Raw genomic sequence first — 24,927 nt, 5'->3', positions numbered from 1 at the left:
AGGACTTGTCTTTGCCTGGCTTTCCTCCTCAGAGGGCTGACCCTATTTAAATACCGCCAGTGATGAACGATTTGCCGAGACGAAGACAAGTGCTCTTGTCAAACCGGTGACAAGTACCCCGAGGTTTTCCTTCCCTTGTTCACTTCGTGATTATCACGATGCGTAAGCTAGTTGTGTCTGAATGCTTTCCAAGAGGTGCATTTGACAAACGCCCGTGATGAGGTAACGAGCCCTGATCAAACAAGTGATCAGGTCTCAGTTATTACCCTGTCTGTGCTGATACCTCTTTTCTTCTGTGAAGATGATAGGGGGAGATGAGCTGGTGGTGGTGTGACACCTATATTAAAATAGCCTCTATGTTAGCGTTTAACTGTCTTGGGCAAAGGTGACGAGGGCGCGTTGCAGAGTCAAGTTCCGGGAGGTGAGACAGATGGGCCACGGGGTGAAGCATAGGCGGGGGACTGCAAGCCTGTGGGGCTCTGCGTAAGGCAGTGTTCTATATCTGCCTATGTGTGTGAACAGTATGGGCACTGAGATGTGGAATTGTATGGGTACAAATAAAGTTTGGCTGGCGTATGAAGCAGACTGAACTGTATACTTTGTTTCGGATACAGTACTTTGCATACGAAACAACGTATACTTTTTTTCGTATTACTTTTTTCTTGGCCAGCGTCTGCGTAGGTTAAGCTTTTATACGGCACTGGCCAAGAGAACTCTATGTGAAGAGTTCATCGTGCGCAACTCAGGGTTAAACAGCACTTCCCGTCAGTGAATCTGCGCGTGGCAAGTGGTGATTAGTGCCCACTTCTGGGGATTTCAGGCTGGCTTTGGATTACGTCGGTTTCCTTACACGCGTTTTAAATTCCTTTGCTTTCTTCTTAAATTTGTGAGTGAACAACAGTAACCGTCATCACCAAAAAATAATTGGCACGTTATTTTTCCACTTATTGCTCAAACTCGAGCGTCATCCACTTCTGGGAGGCACCATTACCAGACAGGTTCTAAGGGCGTCCTCCAATTGCTCACACAGAGAACAGTACACTCTAGCCACTTCAAAATAGAAGATCGTTTTATTTGAAGCTTGGAACTGGAGGAGTACATTGTTGCAAGCCTAACGAAATGAAGGAGAACACAATGCGGTGAAAAAGGCGGGCAATGTAGGACAGGGTATAACATGCTAGATTTCCTCCTCGTATGCTTGTAGCGGTACTGTACATTTCTCAAAATTTACGCGCCACATCAACGCTGCTTACAACCAGTATACACTGCAGCAGGGTGCAGCGGTAACAACGAGCTGATATGTCTCTTCTTTTTGTGAAGCTCTGTTCAGGAACAATATGTCTGTTGGCTTGAAGAAATCGACAATGAGCACATAATATGCAAGCGAACACCACGACAGAGCTGCTTTGGGTGCTAAAGGTTCAGGAAAACTTGTGGCTGCCCCCCGTGCTTTGTGTTGATAAGGACGTGGTCGAATTGCTGCCTGATTGAAGCACTCGCGTTTTTCTTTATATTTTCTCAAGGGTATACTTGGTGCACGTTACTAAAGATATTTTTGTTTCGTTAGTGCACAGGCACAATAACAGTGCTACATGACACAAAATGATCACACATCAGCGAATGTTCACGGTCGTAAAGACAAGCGTATTTTTTGGATTCATCGTGTGATAACTGCAGAAACATACGTGATTAATTAATCACTAGTAGAGTTATCCGAAGTTTCTTGTACACTACCCACTGCGACTTAACTGTACAAATCGCAAAAAAGAACCTCAAATGGCGCGACTCCGCCCCCCCCCTCCCCCCCCCCCCCCCCCTCAACCTAAGATTTGTTTTTGTGTGACGGATCTTTTTCGAGTACGCTTGGAGGGATATTATGCCAAGCTTTAAAAGATGGCATGGAAACCAGGTGCGAAGTTTTTTGCACCTTTAGTAATTAGCAGTGCTAATGCGGTGGCATAGAAAGACATCTGTCAGTGGTCGAGTAGGCATACCTTATTTTGTAGGTCGCACCCAAATTCTAACGCCACCCTCTGACCACACATTTAATTTGCTTTTTTTAATCTGTGAAGCTGGTGAAATTCAGATCTACTTCGTTGCCCAACGGCTACGTTTTTGACAATATTGGTCTTGCTGCTCAGCGATAGATGTCGCAAGGCGCCAACGAGCACACCCAGGAACGGGTGCAGCCCAAAGTTGTAATCGTCATTAACGACATTTGTGAACACTCGAAGTTTGTATGCAGTAGTTTCTCGTTTTCGGCCAACCATTCCGGAACAAAGGTTCAGGCGTGTCTGGAATGACTTGAAACAACTTTTAAAATTGAAATCTTAACGAGACACCTGTGGATCAGTAGACTCCATTGCAAAATTCACATCACTGTGGCACTGCGACTTTTAAATAAATTGGTTAAAATTGCGAGGATGGTTAATTACTTGTTTTGAATTTTTTTTTCTGCACTCTGCACTTCATTTCAGCTTGCCTTGACTTTTTCTGCCTCGAAGGGAGCGGAACATAGGAAACTTGAACTCGAGCTAATTTTCTTGTGATGCTGTCAGTCATGCCACTCATACAGACTACACAAGTAGACTGATGTCTGAGAAATACAGTTTTAAACTCTAGATCTAGACGGGCGAGTTGGTGATGTTCATAAGCGTTCCTGATCCGTAACTGTTGTTCCCTAACGCGCTTTTTCCTAGGTACAGTTTTTAATGTGCCTTAACATAGCATCCTTAGAACGGGATCTGAATATGCTCTTTGACAGAGGTAAGACAAGTCTTCAAAAACTGCTTTTCCTGCGTTCCTGAACGCTTCATATGGAGTGTACGCCTGTTCTAAAAGTGCCTCTGGATAAAAATAAAAACGTCAACGAGAAATGATTCAGCGTGTTTGCCACTTTTGTGTTAACGTTGATTTTGAAGTTCATTTACCGCAGAGTGTGCACATAAACCCAGCTCAAGCACACGCTTTCGTACACACATTCTATACCGTGTCTATGACCAGGCGACGAATTCCAATCGATTAATATTCCTCGACAAATGCGAACTCCCTGACTGTTGCCAGAAGACCGGTGCCAGCGTGTCGCTGTGATAAAGGGAATATTTGTCATGCCTGAGGTGCTTTTGACGCGCCCTTTGGAGCGATTAGCTCAGCCAAAACAACCAGCACGTAACACCAGACCCTGAATGTCGTTTCCGTGGCTAAGCGGACGCCGCCATCCGTGCGGTGTCGATAAGACGCAAAGACGCGAGACCACGGCACGTTCTTCGATCGCGACCTGTGAGTCGTCGTCGACGCCAAGAACAATGCGCTTATCGAGGTTCGCCGCGTCCAAAGGAACCATAGGGGCGGATAAAGCGTATTCTTCCCTGTGAAAGTAAGCGCTCGTTGGTAACGTGGACCGACATTCTTTAACGACGAAACGAAGGAAAGGCGCAAAGGGTTTCGGAGACTGACTTCGAGTCAAGGAGGAAAGAATTCTAGGCAGAGCTCCCCGGTTGGCAGCTCTCGTCGCCGAAGGTGTACCCGGCCATGATAGCTTCCTGTCTGTATTTCCCGGTTTTCTGAGTATCCCGATGCTCGAGACATGCACGAAATGCATAAGAAGAGGGCGACATTGAGGCGCGTAAAGCTGTCATGTTCTTATAATTCCTGGGATCCCAAAGACGCGTGATTTTTCCCAAGCCCGACGAGCGGACACGGCGGAAAGGCTCAATTCCTGCTCGTGTAGGCGCTGCTGCTTTCTTGAGCGGCCTACGGGAATTGGCACGAGTATGGGAAGAGAGCTTCTTTTTAACGACGGAGGATCCTTTTTTTTTCTGGACAGTTCGATATATCAACTCGTAAAGGCTACACGAAGCTTATATGAACAGCGCTATATAGCTGCTACTGTTCGATTGTCAACTTTTTCAACGTATCGCCGTACGACATCAGAGAGCCATGAAGAAGCCGCTGTGCGATCGGTAGGCGCCTTCAATACACTCGCCAAAAATATTCTTTCAGCTGCACCACTCGTCAAAACTTTTACTTTCTCTTGGCACAAGTAAATTTGACCCAAAGAAGTATGTTTAGGCGTAGGATTTATTGCTAAGAACGAATCTGTAAGCAGCGTCACAATGATAACTGTCACGAACGAAATAATTTGTACACTGTTCGTGGCGTAGTCGGACAAACGTGCATGCAGCATTTGAAAATATCGCGCCATATCCGCCTTGCCGGCATGTCAACGCGCTGAGAACATAGTAGGCGTCATAGTAAACGACAACGGAACATTTAGGAACACCGCTAGTCCCGCACGTATGCTGACGGGTCATGCTTACTCGGGTCATGCTTACATGAGCACGTGCGGTTAGCCCGTGGGCTGGTCGGAAGCATTAACGCCGGTTTAGTGGCGGCATGATGAACTGTCCCCTCAGGTGCAGACGCACAAACCGACCACCGTTGCATGTGCTGTCAATGTAAATGTGCGCACAAATAAGACGACCTGGCTGCTTCCGTCCGTTCGTGTATGAACAGGCGGCCAACAAAACAGTTCAAAACTGTTCAAGGAGGAACAGACCAGCGCAGAAGCAGCAATCACATTTCCCTTGAGTTTAGTCTTTATGTCGCCAGTTATTTTGTCTGCCTCCACCCGTCCAAGCCAATCAGAGTGCACGTTACATATTATGTTTCCATCAAGGCTGTTCAGTGTGGTTCAACTTCATAGAACCCACACATTGGAGTACTTGCTCTGATCTGCTCACATATGAAGCCAAGTATCGCGAGTGTCATTTCAGTCATTGATTCACGAGGAAAACATATACATATAGCGCTGACAAGAAACATTGTCATGTGAGACATAAACAGTGACCCCGTGATTGGAACTTCAATCTGGGTTACAGAACTGTTGCTGTTGCTGGTCTTGCTTTGCGGCGGGCAGGTGTCCTTTTTTTTTTTTGGTTCGCTGTGATAGCACCGGGTAAAAAAATATCTCGGGAGGTTTGGCCAAGGAGAAGTGAGTTCAGAGCCGTATATAACTACGTGTTTTCCGGTGCTGCACTTTTTCAAATTTATTTCGGTACATCGAAACCCGTTAGAATGAACGCACATACCAACCCACATAGCCTTCACAGAGTGCGCATATAGACTTACGCGACAAACAAGTCTACTTCAATTCCAAAATGGTACACCTATCCCCCTAAAAAAATGAACGCAAAAACCAGCGCTAACGCTAGCGTGACCATTCAACGCATGCTTCTGTTCCGGTTGTTCATGCCCGCTTTGATTTGCCATAGGTCGTTGACTTACCGGCACGACGGCCGCTTGCGCGACATTGCTTAATCGGAGGAATGCAACACTTATTCTACAAAGCAATAAATAGCAGGCTACCTTGCTTCCTATATAAAGGCAAGCCTTGATTAAGGTGTTTCGCACCAAGACAGGCTTTAACAGGGAAGCAGCAGAATGGTGAATGAAGCATTTATAAATTAAGTGATCAAATCAATGAGAAGCCTCCACAGAGTGTACATTCAGGCAAGCCACGCCATTGCCTGACCCATACAGAGACATTGGATCAGTGCGTCGAGTAGACATCGTGGTGCTGACTGCACGGGGTTGGTCAACGTCCGAACAATGTCCCAGCAAGGTCGCACGTCAGTCGCACTGCGCGTTCTTTGATTCATAACCGCGGCTCGGGATCTCTGCTGTCGTCGGCGCTTCTCTCGCAGAGGGAAGAGGGCTTTGGCGCGGGAGTGCTCTGTCCTGCGATCCAGGCGGAGTGCTTGATTGCGAAAGCGACAGACGGGACGTTTGGAGATGCGCCGCGGGGCGGAGGTCGAGGAGGAGGAGGAGGCGGAGAAGGGGGAGGTCTCCTAGAAGAATGCTTCGACGGGGGGCTCGCCAGGGCTCGACCTCCTACCTCGTAAGCCCACGAACTTTGGCCTTGGCTTCGAACTGTTGCGGCCGTCACCTGCGAGAGCGAGAACCGACCAACAGGCAATGAGTGGGAAACAGTTCGAGAAGAACCATTTTAGGGATAAACTGTGTCCCTTCCCATCGCTGTTACCGTAAATGGTGATAAGATGAGCACGGATTAAGGAACACTTTTGCTTTTTGTTCATTAGAACCGAGGCACTGTAGTGCATTTAACAGTGGTTTGTGTTGTAGCATCGATATTCACAATATTTTCGCTCCACGTGCCTTTTGCGCTGCAGGTAGTGGCCACCATATAGAGCCACGACATGAACCCGACTCTCAGGAGTTCTGACCAATGAAGTTTAGAAATCTGGTTTTCGTTCTTAATGTAAAGGCATTCGTCTTTTACATATTGACATATTGAGACAAATTGTAATGAGTGGTATCCAGACGGGCATTCAGGGCCGCTAAGGGCAGGCATAGTGTATGCATAAGAAAGGACGAATCGCGCATGATTTGTTATTACTAGATTTTGTAGTTATATTCTGACGGTCTCGAGCTTTATTAAAACGAGTAAGTTGACGTTAAAACAGAAAATCAAGTTGAGGTACCTTGAGAAGATATTTGTTACATCTTATTCCTGGGCGCAGATATTGCATTAGACAAAAACAGAACTGCATATCGTTCCTCTAATTCATAACATTAAATATTTAATTTTAAAGGTGACTGCGGAAGAGCAAGGACTGAAAGTGCGAAAAAGGTAAAACCTTGCGACCAGCTCATTTGCTGGTGACAGCTTCAAACCAGCGCAGATTTGTTTGCTTTCCCGGTGTCTGAACACGACTCATTTTATAGAAAAAGGAAAAAAAAACACGACAATGGTACCAGCGATTAAACTGCAACTAACGAAATCGATCGTTAAGAGGAATGTTTAGGAGGAGAAAAAAAAAAGATAGTTCTCGTATTTGCGGTTAAAGAGGACGCATTAGGTTCATGACAAGAAAGAAGAAAAGGCCACGCAACTGTCCGCGCCAGACCGCGGCCTGACCACCAACCACTGTCCTTGGAAGCCCTTCAGCGGACAATCACTTAACTGCTACCTACGGACTAGAGCATGCTTGCACACGCGATCCAAGTATGCCGCTCTCTAGTCATGCTCCCTGTACGCAGTGACCTCCTCTCAATTAACTTGTACGCAAGTGTGTCTCTAGACGAAATGCTGTGAGGGCAAGGACCTAAAATTCCTACGCTCGCTGTAAGCACAAAGTGCGACCTTATATTTGTATGGAGGGAACAATGGGGCAGATTTCCCGTTAGCAAAAGCGTCGCTTACAGCTGACTGAGCGGGAAAATCGATCGGCGGCAGGGCTTTGTACGGAAGCACCGCTAAGCCCCGAAGTCAACGTCGCGGTGGTTAGCGGGACAAAGATTGCTCGATGTCGTGTGCAAACGGCGAGGCATTCGGCAAATATGAGCGGTGCATTTTCGGGACAAAGGGGAAATGAACACGCCGTCTGCGGAACAACGGGATGACTTATAGCAACGCGTAGCCACGGTTAGGGAAGGAGGCGTTTTTCTTGGTAAACCGCGGGGATGTCAGCCCACTCAAAGAAGCAAAGCTCGCAGCAATACATGGCAGGAAAGATTGCTCAATGAAGGCTACTCCCTCGGCGCGCTAAACAAGGAGAAAACAGTATTGATCGCTCTCACTACCACTCACTCGTCAGATAAAAGTAAAAAAAAAGTAAGTTAAAAAACTCGAAATTTAAGATGCAGAACGAGCTGAAGCATGGTGCCGACACTTGGTGTCCTGTTAGTTTCAAGATAGAGAATTTATTTTTTCCCCTAAGTAGATTTTTACGCATAGTAGAGAGAGAGAGAGAGATAGAAGTGGTATAGGAAAGGCTGGGAGGTTAACCAGTAAAATGTTCCGGTTGACTACCATGCGCTGGGGGAGAGGAATGAGGGGGCGTAAAAGAATAAGAAGTAATAGAGAAATGCGGTTCGTAGCAAGCACGACAGGCAATGACACAAGCACGGTAAGTCACAGGCCGCCTCAGCTGTAGCCTGCACACCTTGGGGGCTGCCGACTGCTGCGACCTGAGTGGAACAGATAGAGGGCCCTCCATCACAAGGCAGCGCAGACGTTTCAGTGTCAAGAAAGGCTGCTTGCCGTTGAGGCTGATAATGTTTATGGCAACGTAAGCATCGGACTTCTCGGAAGGATGAGGCTGGAGGATGCATTGTGCCAGCTATTGGACAGCTGCAAGCACTGGATTCAACAAATCCAGCAGCTGCAGTGCATTCTGTGCAGCTGGCATGTGCAAGCTGGAAAGCAGCACACGCATGGCATTCACGATTGGCTTAAGCATTGCAATCACTTGCTCGTCTGCGACCTGGTCCGGTTTCTGACCTACTACCCGACCAGCAGTAGGCTCAACACACTGGGTGCGCGGTGACTGTTCTATCATTGAGGCTGTGCAGTGCTTCGGAAGCGATGGCCAAGTCACTTGCCGGTCCCGGTATTGGACCGCAGTTGTGACTTGTGCTTGATTAGCAATGGGCTCGGGACTCCGAGTACGCAACACCTGCTTCGTCACTGCGGGCCTGTGTAGCTCAGGCAGGGATGGACAAGGCCCGTCTGCGACAACCGTCTGTGCCTCGCCAGTCATATTGCTCCCAATCCCTTAGTTAGTATGCGGATGGGGAGGACAAGTTGCGGAAATTCTTGGACGATCCTTTCCAATGCTCGCTACACTTTTAGAAGGTCTGTGACGAGAGCGACTACGTTGTCGCACCTTAGCGGCAGCTTCTCTCTGTGTGGAATTGTCTCTTGTCATTTGTTTGAGGATCGCCCTTTCCCTTTTCAGGCGAGGAAAATCTTTTGAGGCAGCGTCATGAGGGCCGCGGCAATTGGCACACGTAAGGACTGTTGCCCGGCAAGAATCGCCGCTGTGTGGCTAAGCACACCGTGGGCACACGATGGGGAAATTGCACGTGCTACTCACGTGTCCTATCTTCATGCATTTCCGGCACTGGAGAGCCTTCGGGACGAAAGGCCTAACTGCATGCCGAAAGTGCCCAACCTTCACGTACGTTGGAATGCAGTCCCCTTGGAAGGTCAACTTGATGCACTTTGTCTTTCCAAGACGCTGAGCTTGCAGTACGGCTAGATCGTCGCTAGCTGGTTGAATCAAAATGGGCAGATCAGAGTCACGGATGGCTACGTCAACGTCGTAAATGACTTCTGCCGCAGTGCCACTGCCTAGAAGGACATGGGAACGAACGCTGATGCCGCCGAGCGTTCTGATGTTGCTCAAACTCTCAAGCGCGTTCTGGTCCATGAGATCAGTGGCGACGACATTCCTAAAACGATTCATCCTCACATCTTTAATTGCTCCCGGGACGCGGGCCTCCAGGAACGCGGACGTGGCTTGCCTGTTGATGCGGTTGAGATTGTCGGTGGGAGTCTCTGGCACAAATAGGACAGTATGTGCCGATGATCCTCGCTCCGTAGTGACCGTGGAGGTACTCGACGACGACGAGTCCTCACCTTTGCGCAGTCTCCATTTGGCCTTCCTGCTTAGGACTCTGACGAAGCCGTCGTCAGCCGAAGAGTCATCACTGGTGGCCGAGTACACCACGGTGGCCTGGCTGCTTGCGTCATTCGGAAGGCCAAGACGTTTCATCTGGGCGGCAGCGGCTGACCGACCGGACTGAAGACCAACAGCGTCCGCTTCCATAACCGTCACCAAAAAAGAAGCAATGGTTTCATTATAATGTCATAAATCAGGAAAAGACTTAAGAGGCGAAGGGATGGCGTTCTGGTCTAGAGCCACTTCCAACGCATAGTAATAATCACGATCTTTTAGGAGAATCTCAGCGGATCGGTTCAATGCGTTAGCATGCGCTGGTCATATGCCTTTATTTGTATTTTTAGAGCACCGTGTATCGCTTATTTGGATCACACACACCGATTCTTCTTTTTCTTGTGGTGGCGTGGTAAATATAGGTTCATTATATCTGAGGTTGACAGACTAAAGTTCGTTATATGCGAATTGGTACGCTTAGGTTTGTTATATCAAAGGTCAACACGGGAAAGTTTGTTACATCCAAGGTGGCATACTTAGGTTCGGGATATCCGAAGTGATCACGTGACGGCAGTCGCCATTTAGGCTTCCACAGAGCCTGATAATGCGGACGCATTAAAACACGACCATAAAAGGAAGACCAAAATTAAGGCTTTCGAGAGATACTAAACGAAATTATTGAAGCATTCAGGTCACTAGATTACTCTTAATTTATTCTTTCTGACTGCGGTGGTGCTTGTAAAGATAACCAATATAAGCTATACATGTGTGGTTGGCAGGACGACCGGCTGCTATAATGAGAGTGCCTAAATGCGTGAAGAAGCTTTTGAAAGAAAAAATTATGAAGGGTCACACAGGAATGAAGGATACGCGGTTATTATTAGCTACAGGAAGGTCCCTAAGCGATCAGAGAACACGCAAGTATTCCTCCTTTATGCTACAAAAAAGAGTAAACACAAAAGGCAATGAAATCACCCTATTCACGTGTATGGCCGAAATATGCATATTGCTGAGGCCTCGTAGGGGACATTTTCAACGATATTGACAAATTTGCTTCCGGAATTTGAGAGTTATAGTAGGACGGAAAGTGGTGAACGAACAACCAAACCAAATACCAATCACTTATTCCGCTGTGGTTGCGCTAAGAGGGGCTACAAATTCACAAAAAAAATCTTGGCACTTTGAAAATGCACTTCCAACAATACGACAGCGCTGTAGGAATTTCTTTAACTAGGTATAATACACATTGTATGCACTCTTAGTTCTCTTTTAAATCTTTCAGCGCCAACTTTTAAGCTCTCATCAAAAGTTTCACATTGCTGTAGCAAAGAGTCAAAATCCGCCGCCCTTTCTTTTTTTATCGGGCAGCCCACGATCCAACCGGCTCGCTAGAGAGCTGGATATAACGTAATAGGGTACTCTAGTTCAGATATTGCAGTGCGGATTTCCTCCTTTTAGTGCCCTAATTCCTCTTTCCTAGTGCAGGGTAGCCAACCGGAACCCCTTTCTGGTTAACATCCCTGCTTTTTCCTCCTCCTCTTTATTAATCTATCTATGCTGGTAATGCAAAGGCTGCCTCCCCCCCCCCCCCCCCCCCCCCCCCCCCCCCCCCTGAGAATTCACCCCTGGTTTCAGGGCACGAAAAAGTTTCTTTTATTGTTGTCCAGGCCAAAGAGGTTCCGCGTAAGGACTTCGACTATGCAGGCGGAAAAAAAAAAAAAGGAAGAGAACAGGATGGGCCCTCACTCACGCCTCTCCCTCTTTCCGCGCATGCCGAAGAACCCCGATCCTCGCTTGCCCTGGAGCACGGCTCGGCGCAGCTGGGCGATGAAGGAGTCGACGCTAGCGGGCGCCAGCAGCCGCTTGCCGCGCATGGCGTGGAACGCGCGCTTGTCCTCGTCCCAGACGTCGTCGCCCTCCCTCTTGCCCCGCATGGCGTGGAAGGCGCGTTTGGCAGCGTCCAGCACGCGGCCTTCTTCGTCCGGACCGCCGTCGGCTCCCTCGCCCCACGCCAGCTGCTCCTCCAGAAGCACGTCGCCCAGCTCCGAAGGCTGTCCGTCGCCGCCGCCACCAGCCTCGGAACTCTGCGGGGAGGGACGGGGGGATGAGCTCGGCTACAACGAAATGCTAGCAGATCAATGCGATAAGGGCAGCTGAGCAGCAAAAAGAATGAGCATTCACAGGACGGTTATCACTGCGACACGTTGTTTATTGCACTGGTTAATATAATATTCTTCATTAACTAACACTAGTCTTCAGCGGTTTGTTACGAGTGTCGTCACTGTGCTGTCACTCGCGGAGTCACTGTGTCCGGACCACTAAGCTTGGCGCGTCGCAGCGACTTCGTGAGTGACGTCACCGCATGATAACCAATTAGCGCGGCGCGGTGTTACACCAACGCCATGGAGCGCTGACGTCGCAGAACTGAGTAATGCCTTTAACAGGTTTCACTGTGAAAAACAAACAAACAAAAAACAAAAACAAAAAACGGCAGGAACGTTCGCATGATGGCACTAGTTTAAGCTTCAGCTGTGCAGGTGGTCAGGATACGCGAGAGATCATGATGATCCTGTAAGTGTAATGGTGTTGTGGTTGTCACGTACCTGGGGTTTAGTGGGTCATGCCAATTAATTAGTCACGTGGGTGACGCAACTTATTAATTATCAGTCACATTACACATAACCGATAACAATGAACCATGTTACACAATATTCATGTTCCCGACGTATCAAATTGCCAATCATGGTCACGAGATTATAACGTCATTTCAAGCGTACGAGACGATCTCCGAATAACAAGCGTTTAACAGCACACACCCTGAAAACTTTTTTCACGCCATTTCTCCCACCCACGTCCTCACTTCTCTCACCTCGTACACTCCTTCCTACGGCTAGGTATGCGAACGTGGCTCACGCTAACCGCAGTGGCATATTTTAACGAGGCAGCAGTGCGCCCTCTTTCCTTGTCGCGCGTGCTTTCCAAGACTCCATTTGGTTATAGCGTTTCCCGAAGTGGCGCGCTTTTCATTGACACGTCTTGTTTGTATTGTTGAGACATCTTGCGCTAATTGCTTTTCTTGTATTTTGAGCCGCGAAGTACTGTTCACCACCAAGCGAATTAGGGACATTTCGAACGGGAAATGCCGCCAACGTTATGCACATACTACGGTGCTGTTTCTCTGCTTGCGACTAAAACAAGCAAGATGTGGCGTGGGTGGTGTGTAAGTTTTCATGAGCGCTAACTCAAACACGTAAAGCGTTGTGTAATGGTAGCGATGCTAATTTAGAATTCCTGTCGTATTTGGCTCTTTCGAACACAGCTGTTCTTAATGAGTTTCGTTGAAAGGCATTCTGCAATCGTAAGCGCATTACTCGAATTCACCGCGGACGCTGGAAGACAAAATGATGATGACCGCGCGCTGCTCCACGTATGTACGTACTTTCCCGTCAAAAGTTTGTACCCGGACGTTAAGTGCGAAAACAAAATGGTACTTTGAAATAAGCCAAATGCCGCTAAAAAAAACAGCGCTTGGTTCCTGCCTTGGAGTCTTTTATTTTGTCGAGTTCGTATCTTAAAAAGAGCCTTTCTTGCTTGATAGCATAGTGATTGCCTCTGTTCCGATCGCCACTGCACACATGCGGTTATGCCGTGGCTCATATCACATTGATGACCTCCAACAACCTACCAGCGCGTACGCAGAGGGTTGTGGCACAACGCTCAGCCTAAATTCCTCCATTTTTCGCGTTTTTTTCATTCGCCTCATGCTTGGACACACAGGAATAAAAAAAAACATTTTTATGCCTGAACGATTCCGAATCTTACGCCGTGCTTTAGTTCGCCTGTATTCGCAAAAAAAGTTTCACAGCGTGCTAAGCCCAGCAAAAAAAGTCTAGCACGTGTAGAGGCCAGTGAGCCCTTGGGGCCGAAAATATTGCTCCCGCAGAGCCCAACGAGAAAATCGCTCGCTTCAACACTTTCGCGCCCCTAAAGAGCCGCCCGCGACGCACACAATAGCCGATTGCAATGTGCAGGTCTTGCAGGGTTCACTGTCAGATACTCGCTCGATATCTTTTTTTTTCTTTTCTTGTAAAATATCCGTTATTACGTTTTCCGAGTTCTGCTTTGATATTTACTCGCTTCCATTTCGCCACTGCCGGCGTCGAAAACAAGTTGGGCGGCACGTGGCCGAGAATATTTTGACCTTCCGCCCACTGCTTGGGTCCGTCGCGAGTCCGTATTTCACGATTTGCGAGACGAGCGGTTTTGTAAGGCGCTCCAGCGCGTGCGCATCCCGTGTTTTGAAAGATTGGTCCTGCGTCTTGTGCTGAGTCATCGTGAGGTTGCGCTTTCGCGCGCGTGACTGAAGACGGGCAACCACGCGAACTTCATCAGCCACCTCATAGCGGCTTACTGTGCAGCCAGGTTCTCGTTCCTTAACGCAGGTGCCAAGGTGATGAAGTTGAAAGTTTGTTTGTGATTCCAAAAGTGGAAGGCTCCGGAATTCCACTACGGCACCTTTTTCTTCCTTTCTTCTTTCACTCCCTCCTTTATCCCTTCCCTTACGGCGCGGTTCACGTGTCCAACGATATATAGGACAGATACTGCGCCATTTCCTTTCCCCAAAAACAAACTATTATTATTATTATTATTATTCCAAAAGAAGTTACGAGAATATACAGCGAGAGGTCCCAAGGTACAAGACCGTGGGTGGAACCTCCCATGAGGGTAAATTTCAATACACAACTAGTCAGAGAACAAAAGGTACAAAGAGGATCAATTTGCACGAATTATATTGCGAAGAGACACTAAATAGAATAGTGCAAAGTATAAAGTGCAAAACAACCAGATTTGAATACTAGAAAAAGAATAAAGAATAATATACAGTTACGCGCTGTAATATACCTTGATGCATAGGATAAATAACGCTTTTGTAATGAAAATCACATATTAAGAAGGACAAAGTTTAATTTGTACTTAAGCAAAGAAAGTATATTAGTTTGATTGATGTTCAAATGATGGAACGATTGCTACGTTTGCATGAACTCGTCAGAGACAGGGTCGAGTTGATTATTCGACGGAAAGAGTGGCTTGTGAGAACGAATGCCGTCACTTGTCCTCTACGCTCTTCCGCATTTTTTTTTTCACTTTTCCTCAAAGAGGGGACTCAGTTCAACTTTTGCGCCGCCGCGGTGGCTCAGTGGTTATGGCGCTCGGCTGCTGACCCGAAAGACAAGAGTTCGATCCCGGCCGCGGAGGTCGAATTTCGATGGAGGCGAAATTCCAGAGGCCCTTGTACTGTGCGATGTCAGTGCATGTTAAAAAACCCCGGGTGGTCGATATTTCCGGAGGCCTTCACCTTCCCTACCGCGTCCCTCATAGCCTGAGCCGCTTTGGGACGTTAAACGCTCATAAACGAAACCAGTTCAACTTCTGTCGAGTTCATATAAACGTGGCAAATTAAGGAAATGTAGTGTATGTGAAAAATGGAGCTACTAAAAGGATCATGATAACATCGGCGACAGCCTGAAATTGGGGATACGGGGCCTACTGCTCACTGAAGTGACGCGAATGCCGATTTTATACACTGCTGTTTTTCTTTGAGAATGTATAGTTCAGAGTAGAAGAGTTTCAGAGTGTTTTTGAGTTCTACGCAAAAATTTTCACTTCATTTATAATTTATCCAGAACAATCTTTATGCGAGTTGATACTTCAGCTCGACGTGTTATCTTTCATTTTGTGTATTTTTTCAGCATGATTTCAATATTTTTTCTAAGAACCTTTGAAAACGGTTCCTTCCCTCGAGAACAGAGTGCCGTCAAAATGTATTCATTCATGCCCCCCTTTTTAGTGGAAGAAGGTGGGTGTTTAGCCAAAAGTTCGTGGAGTGCTTTCCGGATGTGCACAGTACAGCGTTATGTTTGGGCCTTTTGGCCCAATTTAGTTTTTTGTACTTCTGCCATGCAAACTACATTCTTCTGTTGTATCTGGTACTTCATTTCATGCACTAATGCTACGCTCTGCTGGTGGCTTTTTTTCACACTCCTGAATGTCTCACATTACTCGTTAAGCTGTGGAGCATTGTCAAATAAAAACGAATAAGCAGAAAACTTGACACGTTAACGGTGCTTCGTGGTAACACTAGTGTTGCAGCTTCTTTGGTTTCGATGAACTGGTATCCGACAATTTAAAAAGAACAGAAAGGAAATGAATAGAAGCATGTTGCAACTCGAAATTCGAGACAACTTCATGACTGGTGTATGGAGTGATGCAAACAAGCAGTGGTGCCTAACGCTCTCAGCAAACTGACTACTCCACAAGAAATATTGAGATGAGCAGCACCTGGACTTTTGTAGCGATAGCTGCAAAAGTCCAGGTGCTGTACTTGACAGCGTGGTGCGGAGCAGCTGCCGGCGGCGCAGCGCCGTGGCCGATCACGTGGTTCGTCACGTGGTTGGTCCCGTGACCAAGTTCCACTCGGCCAGCTGTAGCTATCGCGTCACTCCAGGTTTAACCAAAGCTATACCACCGCCAATTTTTTCTTTCGGTACTGGTCTGGTTACTTGCGATATATCTCTAGGGCATATATGAGAACCAGCCTTCATTGTGGCTATGTCTGTGTTAACAAAATATGTATACGCGATATGTATGCGCGTTATCGCGAACATAGTCTAATGACGCTTGTCCAGCTTCTTTGACTGCCACAGCTTTGAGCCAAGGAAAGGCAAACAACACATCAGGCCATGCACATGGAAATACCGCCTAATTCTCTTTGTGTCTACAAACATGATCAATGATTCTGTAAAGACAGCAAGTTTTCAGAGCACAACGCATATCGTTCTCTTCACTGCATTCCTGATTTTCAACGGAGTATTTTAGTGAATACGTCCACACTTCGTCTAGCTCTACGATGCTGTCATCGTGTTCACCTGCCGACACGTCAGAAAGCTGTTTAAGAGGTAGATAAAGTGGTGGCTAAGTGGCTGTCGTGACTTCCTCCTGAGTATGCGTATTATGCCGAAACGTCAGAAAGCCAGAAACGTCAGAAGGCAGACAAAATGGTGGAAAAGGAGCTGTTGTGTCTTCCTCCTGGGTATATGTGTTATGTGCGAGGGCTAAATTCCTGACCTCGGCAGCCTTTACATATGACAACGAAATAGAACTGCGTCTCCATACCGACATCTTCCTTGGTGTTAAACAATTCAGGTGGTCGAAATTATGCGTGGGCGTTTCGATATAATCTGTACCTCATTGCCCGCTTGTGGTCTTCCACCTAAACATTCACTTGTTCAATTTTGAGAGAAAAGCAAGTGTAAGCCAAAAGAGCCACAATCATGGACGATTTGTTTGGTGCCAAAAGTTCCTAGAAGTTGCCAGAAAAACAAGTTTGGTACCTGAAGTTTACGTCATGAACATATGACACTTTTCTTCAGAGGTGCTGGAACCGTTTCTGCGCTTTTGCATGATTTCTTTTTTTTTTCATTTTACAGTATTTATAGTTTTGTTCAAAGTGTAAAGATATACGTGATATCCAAAATCGTTACGTCGGGGTTCGACCGCATTCTCTAATTGCTTTTACTCTTCTTTTTTTTTCAACGAGTCAATAAATTTGGCGGTGCACTCTAATGCTAGAACAGTGCTTGGTGGTTTCCTAAGAAGTATGAATAAGCGCACAAAGGGCGTATACTGAAAACTTTTCTCAATTTTTTTTCTAGCTTCAGTTCGCGCTGGTTGATCTAAGTATGTCTATCTCTTAATATTCGTCAGTGCTGGTTTCAAATCTCTTAATGCCTTGTGCCTAAGGCTTCTAAGATTTTCACTGAAGCCAGCTTTTATGTCCTCTAATTAGAGATTTTTATAATATTTTCGGTTTTTCGGTTTGCGCATTAGGTATCTTAGGGCAACATGTCAAAGCCAGTCTTCAAATTCGCTTACAAGAGAGCCCGTAACTTCAGCTGATCAGCAGTGGTCTCGGATGTTTCACATTTATTGACTGTTCGCGCAAAGACACAAAGATTACATCCAGTTTGCTCGCTACAAAGCTCTTGGGTCGCAGGCATTGAAGTAAGATAAACACAACACAGAATTATAACAGTAACTACAACTACGCCCCCCCCCCCCCCCTTCTTTCTGAGCCCAGTTTAACGGCTGCACAGGAAATCTATACAGTTTTCTGGAGCATTGGCGTTATTTTTGCACTGTTATAATTACAACTTGTAATAAGTGGTTTGTTTGAGCGAATTGAGTTTCATAGTTCTTTTTTGGTTACAAAAACTCCATCCGTGGCCCAGCCACCAGCTTGCCATACTAGTAACGTCGCCTGGTAGAGTAGATGACCTAGTTTGGTGTTTACGCCGGGTTATCTTCCCAAAGCAAGGACGAATCCACTTACTTGTGCAAATTCTAATACCTCTTACAACAGAAACCTACTCCACCTTGGGAGATCCCACAGAATAAATTGGAGTGACGTTGCTGCAGTTGTTTTATGCGATTTATTGCCAGTTTTAAACTACAGTATGTGCGGTTTTGCAGCTTGATGTGGAGAGGCCTTCAGCGTATGTACAGATGGGGCTAATGAACCCGCAAGGGTGGATAATAATGATGAAGAGATTTGCTTTCTTACTCCCTTTTTCTTGTGTGACATCGGTTATTAAAATGCTTGAAGTCTAGAGTCTGACGGAAACCCGTCTGGTCGGGATGGTACATGACGAGAGTGGAAGGCGCCGAACAAAATAAAGGATGGGATGACGTTTCGCCGGTTATTAAAATACGTGGCCATACGTCATTGTGTTTTTGTATGGTGCGATCAGTCAGACAGCTCCTGACAAACTTTTTGAAGCTAAGCAAGCAATACCATTTACCGAAGCCCTGTCTATGACCGACACCGGCTTTAGTTTGCTTGTCTGACGCGTGCAAAGGTTGTTTCAGTCACACGTTTTGCGCGAATGGTTCTTATTGGTGTGAAGGATGAAAGCTTCAGTTTGATCTTATTTGCTGTGCGAGGAAACGTTGCTGGAGGCATGATAAACCCACACTGCTGTACTAGTTGGCAGGGTATATTTGAGCAGTGTACGCGAGTGCGAACACGCTTGGACCTCTGCCGCTTTTTGCGCTTTCTGTTCGGTCTTTCCCGTTTTTCGCGAGTTACTGAGGATAATTGTTTGTCATGGTGGCGCGAACACATGAAAAGCTTTATTATGTTTCTTAGTGGCAGTAGCAATGGCTTGCCAGAAAAAAGATAGGAAGAGAAAAACTTCTTACCGCTCCGCGAAGCAGTACACATAAGAAATACAGCAACCCACAAATTAATTTGGATTCCGGCACACACGGGGATAGAAGGAAACGAAAGGACAGACAGCTTGGCTCGAGAGATCACGTACCGAGCCGAGCGGCCATACGCCCTGGGACAGCACTTCCCCGCGGAGACCGGATTTTCAGAATACCTAAACTATCAAAGAGGCAGGAGAATTAGATACCCCCCGCCGCATAAGGGCCTAACACAACAAGAAGCAGCTAGCTGGCGGAGGCTGCAAACGGGAACATTCTTTAACCTACATATACTTAGCAAGATGCATCCTACACAGTATAGGAACTCATGCCCGCGGTGCGAGGCAACCCCCCCGCTTTACCATATAACCTGGGAGTGTAAGCGAAACTACACGTTCCACCAACACAAAACCCCGAGTGCGGAGCAGTGGGAGAGCCGGCTCACCAGCTGCGAGCTCGCCGCCCAAAGGGCAGTGGTGCAGCACGCATGCGAAGCAGCGCGACTCAGTGGAGCCCTGGAATAGGGGCCCAACCCTGCTTTGAAGGTCAAGAGTCTGCATCGATGCAGACGAAGACCGAACGCTAAACCCTTAATGGACCAAATAAAGTTTTTTTTCTCTCTCTCTCTCTTTCTTACCGCTCGTCAACAGGCGTGTACTGATGTATGCATTAAAGCCTACGTCACATTTCTTGGAATTACCGAGCTGTCGTGACATATCTGGTAGCGGCGCAGCATTTTCTCTCAACTTTTTAATGTTCAGTGTTTATGCACTCCAGAGAAGTATTATTTGTTAGTCAGCATGCAAAACTAAATATATTGTGACAATAGTAAACCTACGTATTTTTTCAAACAAAGTACTTTAATCTGCCAATGCCCGTGAAGAAAGGAATCGAACAGTTCTTACCTGATATGATGCACCTTTTGTGGATACTAGCGTGAGCAGCAGGACCAGAGAACACAGAGCTAAGGCCTTCATCTCCGTGTGGTGCATTGTCGTCGCTGCAAAACGAGGAAAAGAAAAGAGAAATTCGAAATAAGGACTCACGTGAAGTTTTCTCGACGGGGAAAAAAATTAGCATCTCATAAATCCGGAAATTCACGCTATAAAAAACATCACGCGTGTACTATTGTTCGTGTTCGACTGCCACTATCTTTATAACCTCAAATTTATGGCTGCTTTTTTTTAAATCTTTCTGTAAGCAACTCGCTAGAACTTGAATTACGTTATTGACGGTGCAGAGGTGAGGTCTTACGTAGTTTGAGGTGACGCTTGTAGTGGGAATTCTAGCTTGCTACTGAGGGCTTGCATTTGTAACGATTAGATTATGGGACGTCGCCCCTAGCATCGAGAAAAGCAATGGAAAATACCTTGGTACCAGAGAAAACATGAATTTGCGCGTTCTCAAGAAGGCTTAAACATCTAAATGTATCCGTGATGTGCTATCCAGCGAGATAAATAAAGATAAGAGCCATTGCTCTAGGACTGATAACAGGCATAAGCAACGAGAATGCTTCCCATCTGGCTGAGATGCAAGTAATTCTTTTCCCATCAAAACGTTGTCTACGGAGGGCGCATATTACTTTACCGCTTCGAAGCCTTTTTTTTTTAAACTGGAATATTTATCTGGAGAAGGCAGCAACATCACAGGCAGCAGCTGTGAACCGAAATGAGGACTTTTTATTTAATTTTTTTTTATTTGGCGCGAAGTAAGCATTCTTTTTACTGAAGGATACGGAATGCTTGATTGCCTCAGGCATGGGAACTGAGCTACGCGGGAACGGCGACACTGCGTAACATTACTAGCATGCCAACCGACTCAGCCAATCTTATGCGGCCTTCATGAGTCAACAAACGCCCACTCTTAGCTCCTTTCATTATAAATTTCAGGATAAAAGCGCTACAGAAGTTTGAGAAATGTAGGAAGGGCAATGGAAAGCCTACTTCGATCGCAACAACGTTAAAAATTCGGGAAGATTTATGCAGGAAATATGCTAAAAGTTCATCGCGCTGATTTCCTGCTGGTCTATGATTTCAGGCCAGACACATAACGGACCGTTCTCCAGACTTAGCTATGCAAGAAAGACAACCGCAGCATTAGGATAACGTAACATGCTTGAATAATACAGCTCCAACGAGGCTGTTCGAGCATAATGCAGTCAGCATAATGCATTTAGAACCGGCTATCCTTTATCACCACGTCAAAGATCAGGCAAGAATATTTGATACCCGCTGTTTGTGACACAGCACCGCCTGCCAAGGAAATGAATCAAATTGCATGAATACGCATGCTATTTCTAATGCTGAGCTACACGAGTAATTTTTTTTCCTCCTGTAATTTATGAGTCTAAATATAGAAAGGTTATACTTCCGGGAACATATCTCATCATGCACTGGCTGCTTCTCATTCCCTCCCCCCCCCCCCCCCCCTTTTTCTTCTTCGGTCCTATGATCTCATTGTCGGTGCCAGTCACCATCCTGGCTTCCTTTCCTCGGTGTGATCCGAGTAATAAAATTTTGTTTGCAACCGGACACCGGATCTCGGGCTCCACGCTCGAGATAGGCCTCGCGAGCTCGCGTGCAGGCCCACGAGTCTGTGCCGTCCCACGAGTCTGTGCGAAATGTAGGGCCTCCCGGGAGAAACGAAACAGGCGCGACGAAATTTACTCCTCGCTGAGGATGAAAGTGATCGTCTGTGTGCCAGCAGCAATCCGGCGTTCTGAACCCGAAACGGCCAGGTCTAGTTGCAAGCCTATCTGCCGCCACCCCATAGCAGGAACGGCACGCTTCTGATTGTCTGTAGTCGCCATAGACAGTCTGAGGGAACGGAGCTTTCGCAGACGCCAAGAGCTCGACTTTCATCGACGGATTTTCCGGCAAACAGCGAGTGCTTTTTGCTGTTATCCTTTTGGACAGTTTTTGCTAACTCCAGCTTTATTTTGATGCTCCTTTATTTGGTTCACCGATTCCTATAGATCTGTTGGACACAAAGAGCCATGGAGGGTTCCTGAGGGGAGCGTCAAAACACACAAATAAAATAACGCTCATCTCAGCATATTTGTAGACGAACATTTCGGTAGACGACACCACGTGCTTTCTACTCATAAGTGCGTTCGTCTGCTTTCAGTGTGCGAAATGGCATTAAAGGGTTGATAATTCTGGCGCCATCTTCGTTCATGGAGAGCCCGCGATAGCACTGATCGTTGAAACATGCCTTGCCGGCTTCACGGCTTGTTTAGTGGCAGGCGCAACGGCCCTGTTTGAGTGAGACTGCACCGACAACACGCTTACTTGCTCGAGCAGTTACGTTACTCTGGATTAAACAGTTAACTTTTTTAGTACGATTTGTTCAAATTCATTAACAAGTTTCCCTTGATTGCAGTCGCCATCTCTGCATTAAGCAAAAAACTGTTTGATTTTCTGGCTTTGGATATTATATAATAAACATATGAAAGGATAGAACACTCTATCAGGTGAAGCCTAAGTAGTGCGCCCACTCGGCGCTTAATTTATTTTAGGCTGCACGAGGGGTTAATCACATGCATTATAATGAGCTAGGGCCATGAAAATGCGCTTACACAGGGCAAGAACAAAATGTTCTACAGCGATGCATCATCCCTTAAGTGCTTCCTATGAATACCTAAAATTGATTTACGTCGCACTGATGATTGCGTTTGGGCCATTTAGGAGCGTTTAAAGCTTTTAAGGCATCTTACGGTGCCTTCGCATTGCCACAATTAGTGTTTCTTGTCTAAAAATTTCTTTCCTGCCCAGGAGGCAGTGACACATGTCGCCAAGCCACGCCGAAGGGTAACGTACGAGCTCTGAAACATGTAAGCTGAGAACCATGGGAGATAAACTCTGGCAACGCGGCACATTGCACAGGTTGGTGCTAAAAGATGGGAAGGAATCAGTGTTATAAAGAACGATATTTTGCATAATTGCACAGGTAGATGCTAAAAGATTGGATGGAATCAGGTTTAGGCAGAACGAGCTTTTGCATCAAGAAATTTATATTTCGGATGGATCACTTTGAATTGAATATGTCTCGATAAGACATTCCTGTTCCGATACATCAACCGGCACATGCGGTCGTTTATCCTTAAAATTTGTAACCAAATCTTGTCGTTCCAGCAGCAAATTTGGGCTACAGCGGAATGCGGCCACACTTATATGATAATAAATTATGACACCAAGTTGCTACTCTTCGCTGGGCTGACCAAAATAGCCCTAAATGCTGTCGGGACATGGTATTGTTTCATGGCGATGACAGAGCACGTCGTCACCGTTGCAATGGCGCATGCATGCCTAACTCTGGCACACTAAGACACTCTTCACAAACGAGGTAAATACTGAAAAAAAAAACTGCAAAGTAACTTACTTCAATGAACTAAGGCTGAATACAGACCCAGGATTGCAGTTTTCAAGTCTGGGCCACCAAGCTTTTTACGATAACACTTATTTTTTCATGCATATTGTATTCCTGTGTATATACAATGCCGCTTAAATTTGTGATCAGAATGTAGACCTTTTGTTGAGATGCAGAACAGGCCGTAAATTGTCTTTAGTGAGCTTTTCTTTGTGTCTTCTGACTATCACGTGACTGTGACTACTATGTCGAACAAGCCAGCTTCTTGCAGCCTTTTACCCAGCGTCAGCCGCTTCGGCTTGGAGACTACGGTCCCACATGACGTTGACAATGCGCACAGATGCCATTCAAGTAAAGTGCTTCGGGCTGAAAGCTTCCTGTTCTCATTTGGAATTAAGAGATGCAGTTTGCCTGATCTGCTTCTTCGCATGCAGGAATAGAATTACATGCGAATGCGTCACAGTCTTTTCTTTAAACCAATCTGCATAATTGCTCCATTTTTTTTCGCTTAACACGTGCTATGCACTTATGGGTACCTAAAAGAATAGTATTTAGTTCGTCACAAGAAGTTTTCTTTCTGCTAGTTTGTAAATCTTAACTGTTTAAACTTTTTAAGTCTAAAAGGTAAAAAAAAAAGGGAAGCTAGTTCTATTTATATACAACAAAAAAAGGACGAGTTAACTGTTTCTTCATTCTCTGGTACTCCGGCACATCTCAATTTTTTTTTCATCAAAACTATAGGATTTTTTGCCTTTGTTTCTCTAAGGTAGCTTCTAGCTAGGAATGTTATTGAAATGTATTCCTGGAATTCATGGCGCCAGAATGCCAGTCTGTGAGCTTCATGACTGCGTTACCATCAAGGAGTCATCTCTGTACATATAAATCTTCATCATAAACCAACCCGTCATTGACACCCTGGCTGTGCTCGGCTCCAGAAGCAACTGACTTGTCAGTTACAACCTCTATATGCTAGGCTCCAGAAGCTCCACATCGAACAACCTTTTTGGCTCGTCCTCGCGAAAGCTTTTTTCTTTTGCGGTTTGTGAAATAAAAACTTCCTGCTGTCCTCGTCCCTTGATGCTGCGCCATTATTCCCTTGAGCATGTCTGACCAACTTGCCCGATCCTATACTGCTTCTTCGTAAGACGTTGCACTATCCTGTGGTCCGATTCCTGCAAATGCGTTGGAACTTGCACATGACATATAGTAAGTTTTGGGCGAAGCATTACGGACACAAAAACGAGTGGTAAACGACCTGTGGTACAGCCAAGCATTCGCTTGTGTTAAATGCAGCGACATGCAAAATGTGCTCCTATTAGTTGCAACGGGCTAAAGCCTGGTCTCCTCTAACTAACACAGTTTATGCAAAAATGCATGTGCTTACACGGTGCTTTAGTGTTCCTTGGTGACCTTCCTTTTGTATCTCGAGATGAGTGCAATAATATTGAGTGAGCAATGTCTGTGGTATTTCCTGCTTTTTTTTTCTTCGCGCTGGCATGACCGGTCACCGTGAATCAACAGCCTCACGAACCACACAGCGGGGAATCAGAGCGTGGAAAGAGTGTCGGCATCCGAAGCCGAGGTCACCACTTGGCCGACTTTGTTCACGGCAAGCGCCGCCTATCGACCACATGCAGGGGAAGCCCATGACGTTTAAAGGTCGTAGACACCGCGACACGACCACGACACCTGATAGACTGAAGTTTTCGCGAACTTGCTATTGTTTTCAACATAACTTAAACTAGGAGCAGAAATAAAAAGAGAAACGCAATTAAAACGCACACTAATTTGCTCTTTTGTCCACTTAGACTCG

The 24,927-nt window shown here is 46.3% G+C and overlaps 1 protein-coding gene across 2 annotated transcripts in view; it reads right to left on the bottom strand.

Annotated features, from left to right (window-relative positions):
* Positions 1-1,046: 1,046 nt before the first annotated feature.
* LOC144093618 (uncharacterized) overlaps positions 1,047-24,927 on the bottom strand; it is a 139,889-nt gene continuing 116,008 nt past the window's right edge. Inside the window, exons 2-4 of one of the 2 annotated variants that reach the window (XM_077627190.1) lie at positions 19,652-19,746; positions 11,233-11,566; positions 1,047-5,947 (exon numbers count right to left, since the gene is read on the bottom strand). In XM_077627190.1, coding sequence (XP_077483316.1) covers positions 5,850-5,947; positions 11,233-11,566; positions 19,652-19,738 — 519 coding nt within the window. In that variant the 5' untranslated portion in view covers positions 19,739-19,746 and the 3' untranslated portion in view covers positions 1,047-5,849. Of the gene's footprint in view, positions 5,948-11,228; positions 11,567-19,651; positions 19,747-24,927 lie in introns of both variants that reach the window. The other variant, XM_077627191.1, reaches the window with a different exon arrangement.

This window comes from Amblyomma americanum, chromosome 6 (assembly GCF_052857255.1).
Source record: "Amblyomma americanum isolate KBUSLIRL-KWMA chromosome 6, ASM5285725v1, whole genome shotgun sequence".
Classification (NCBI taxonomy): domain Eukaryota; kingdom Metazoa; phylum Arthropoda; class Arachnida; order Ixodida; family Ixodidae; genus Amblyomma; species Amblyomma americanum.
The sequence above is the reverse complement of the archived record's forward strand: the minus strand, read 5'-3'. Positions and strand labels throughout refer to the sequence as shown.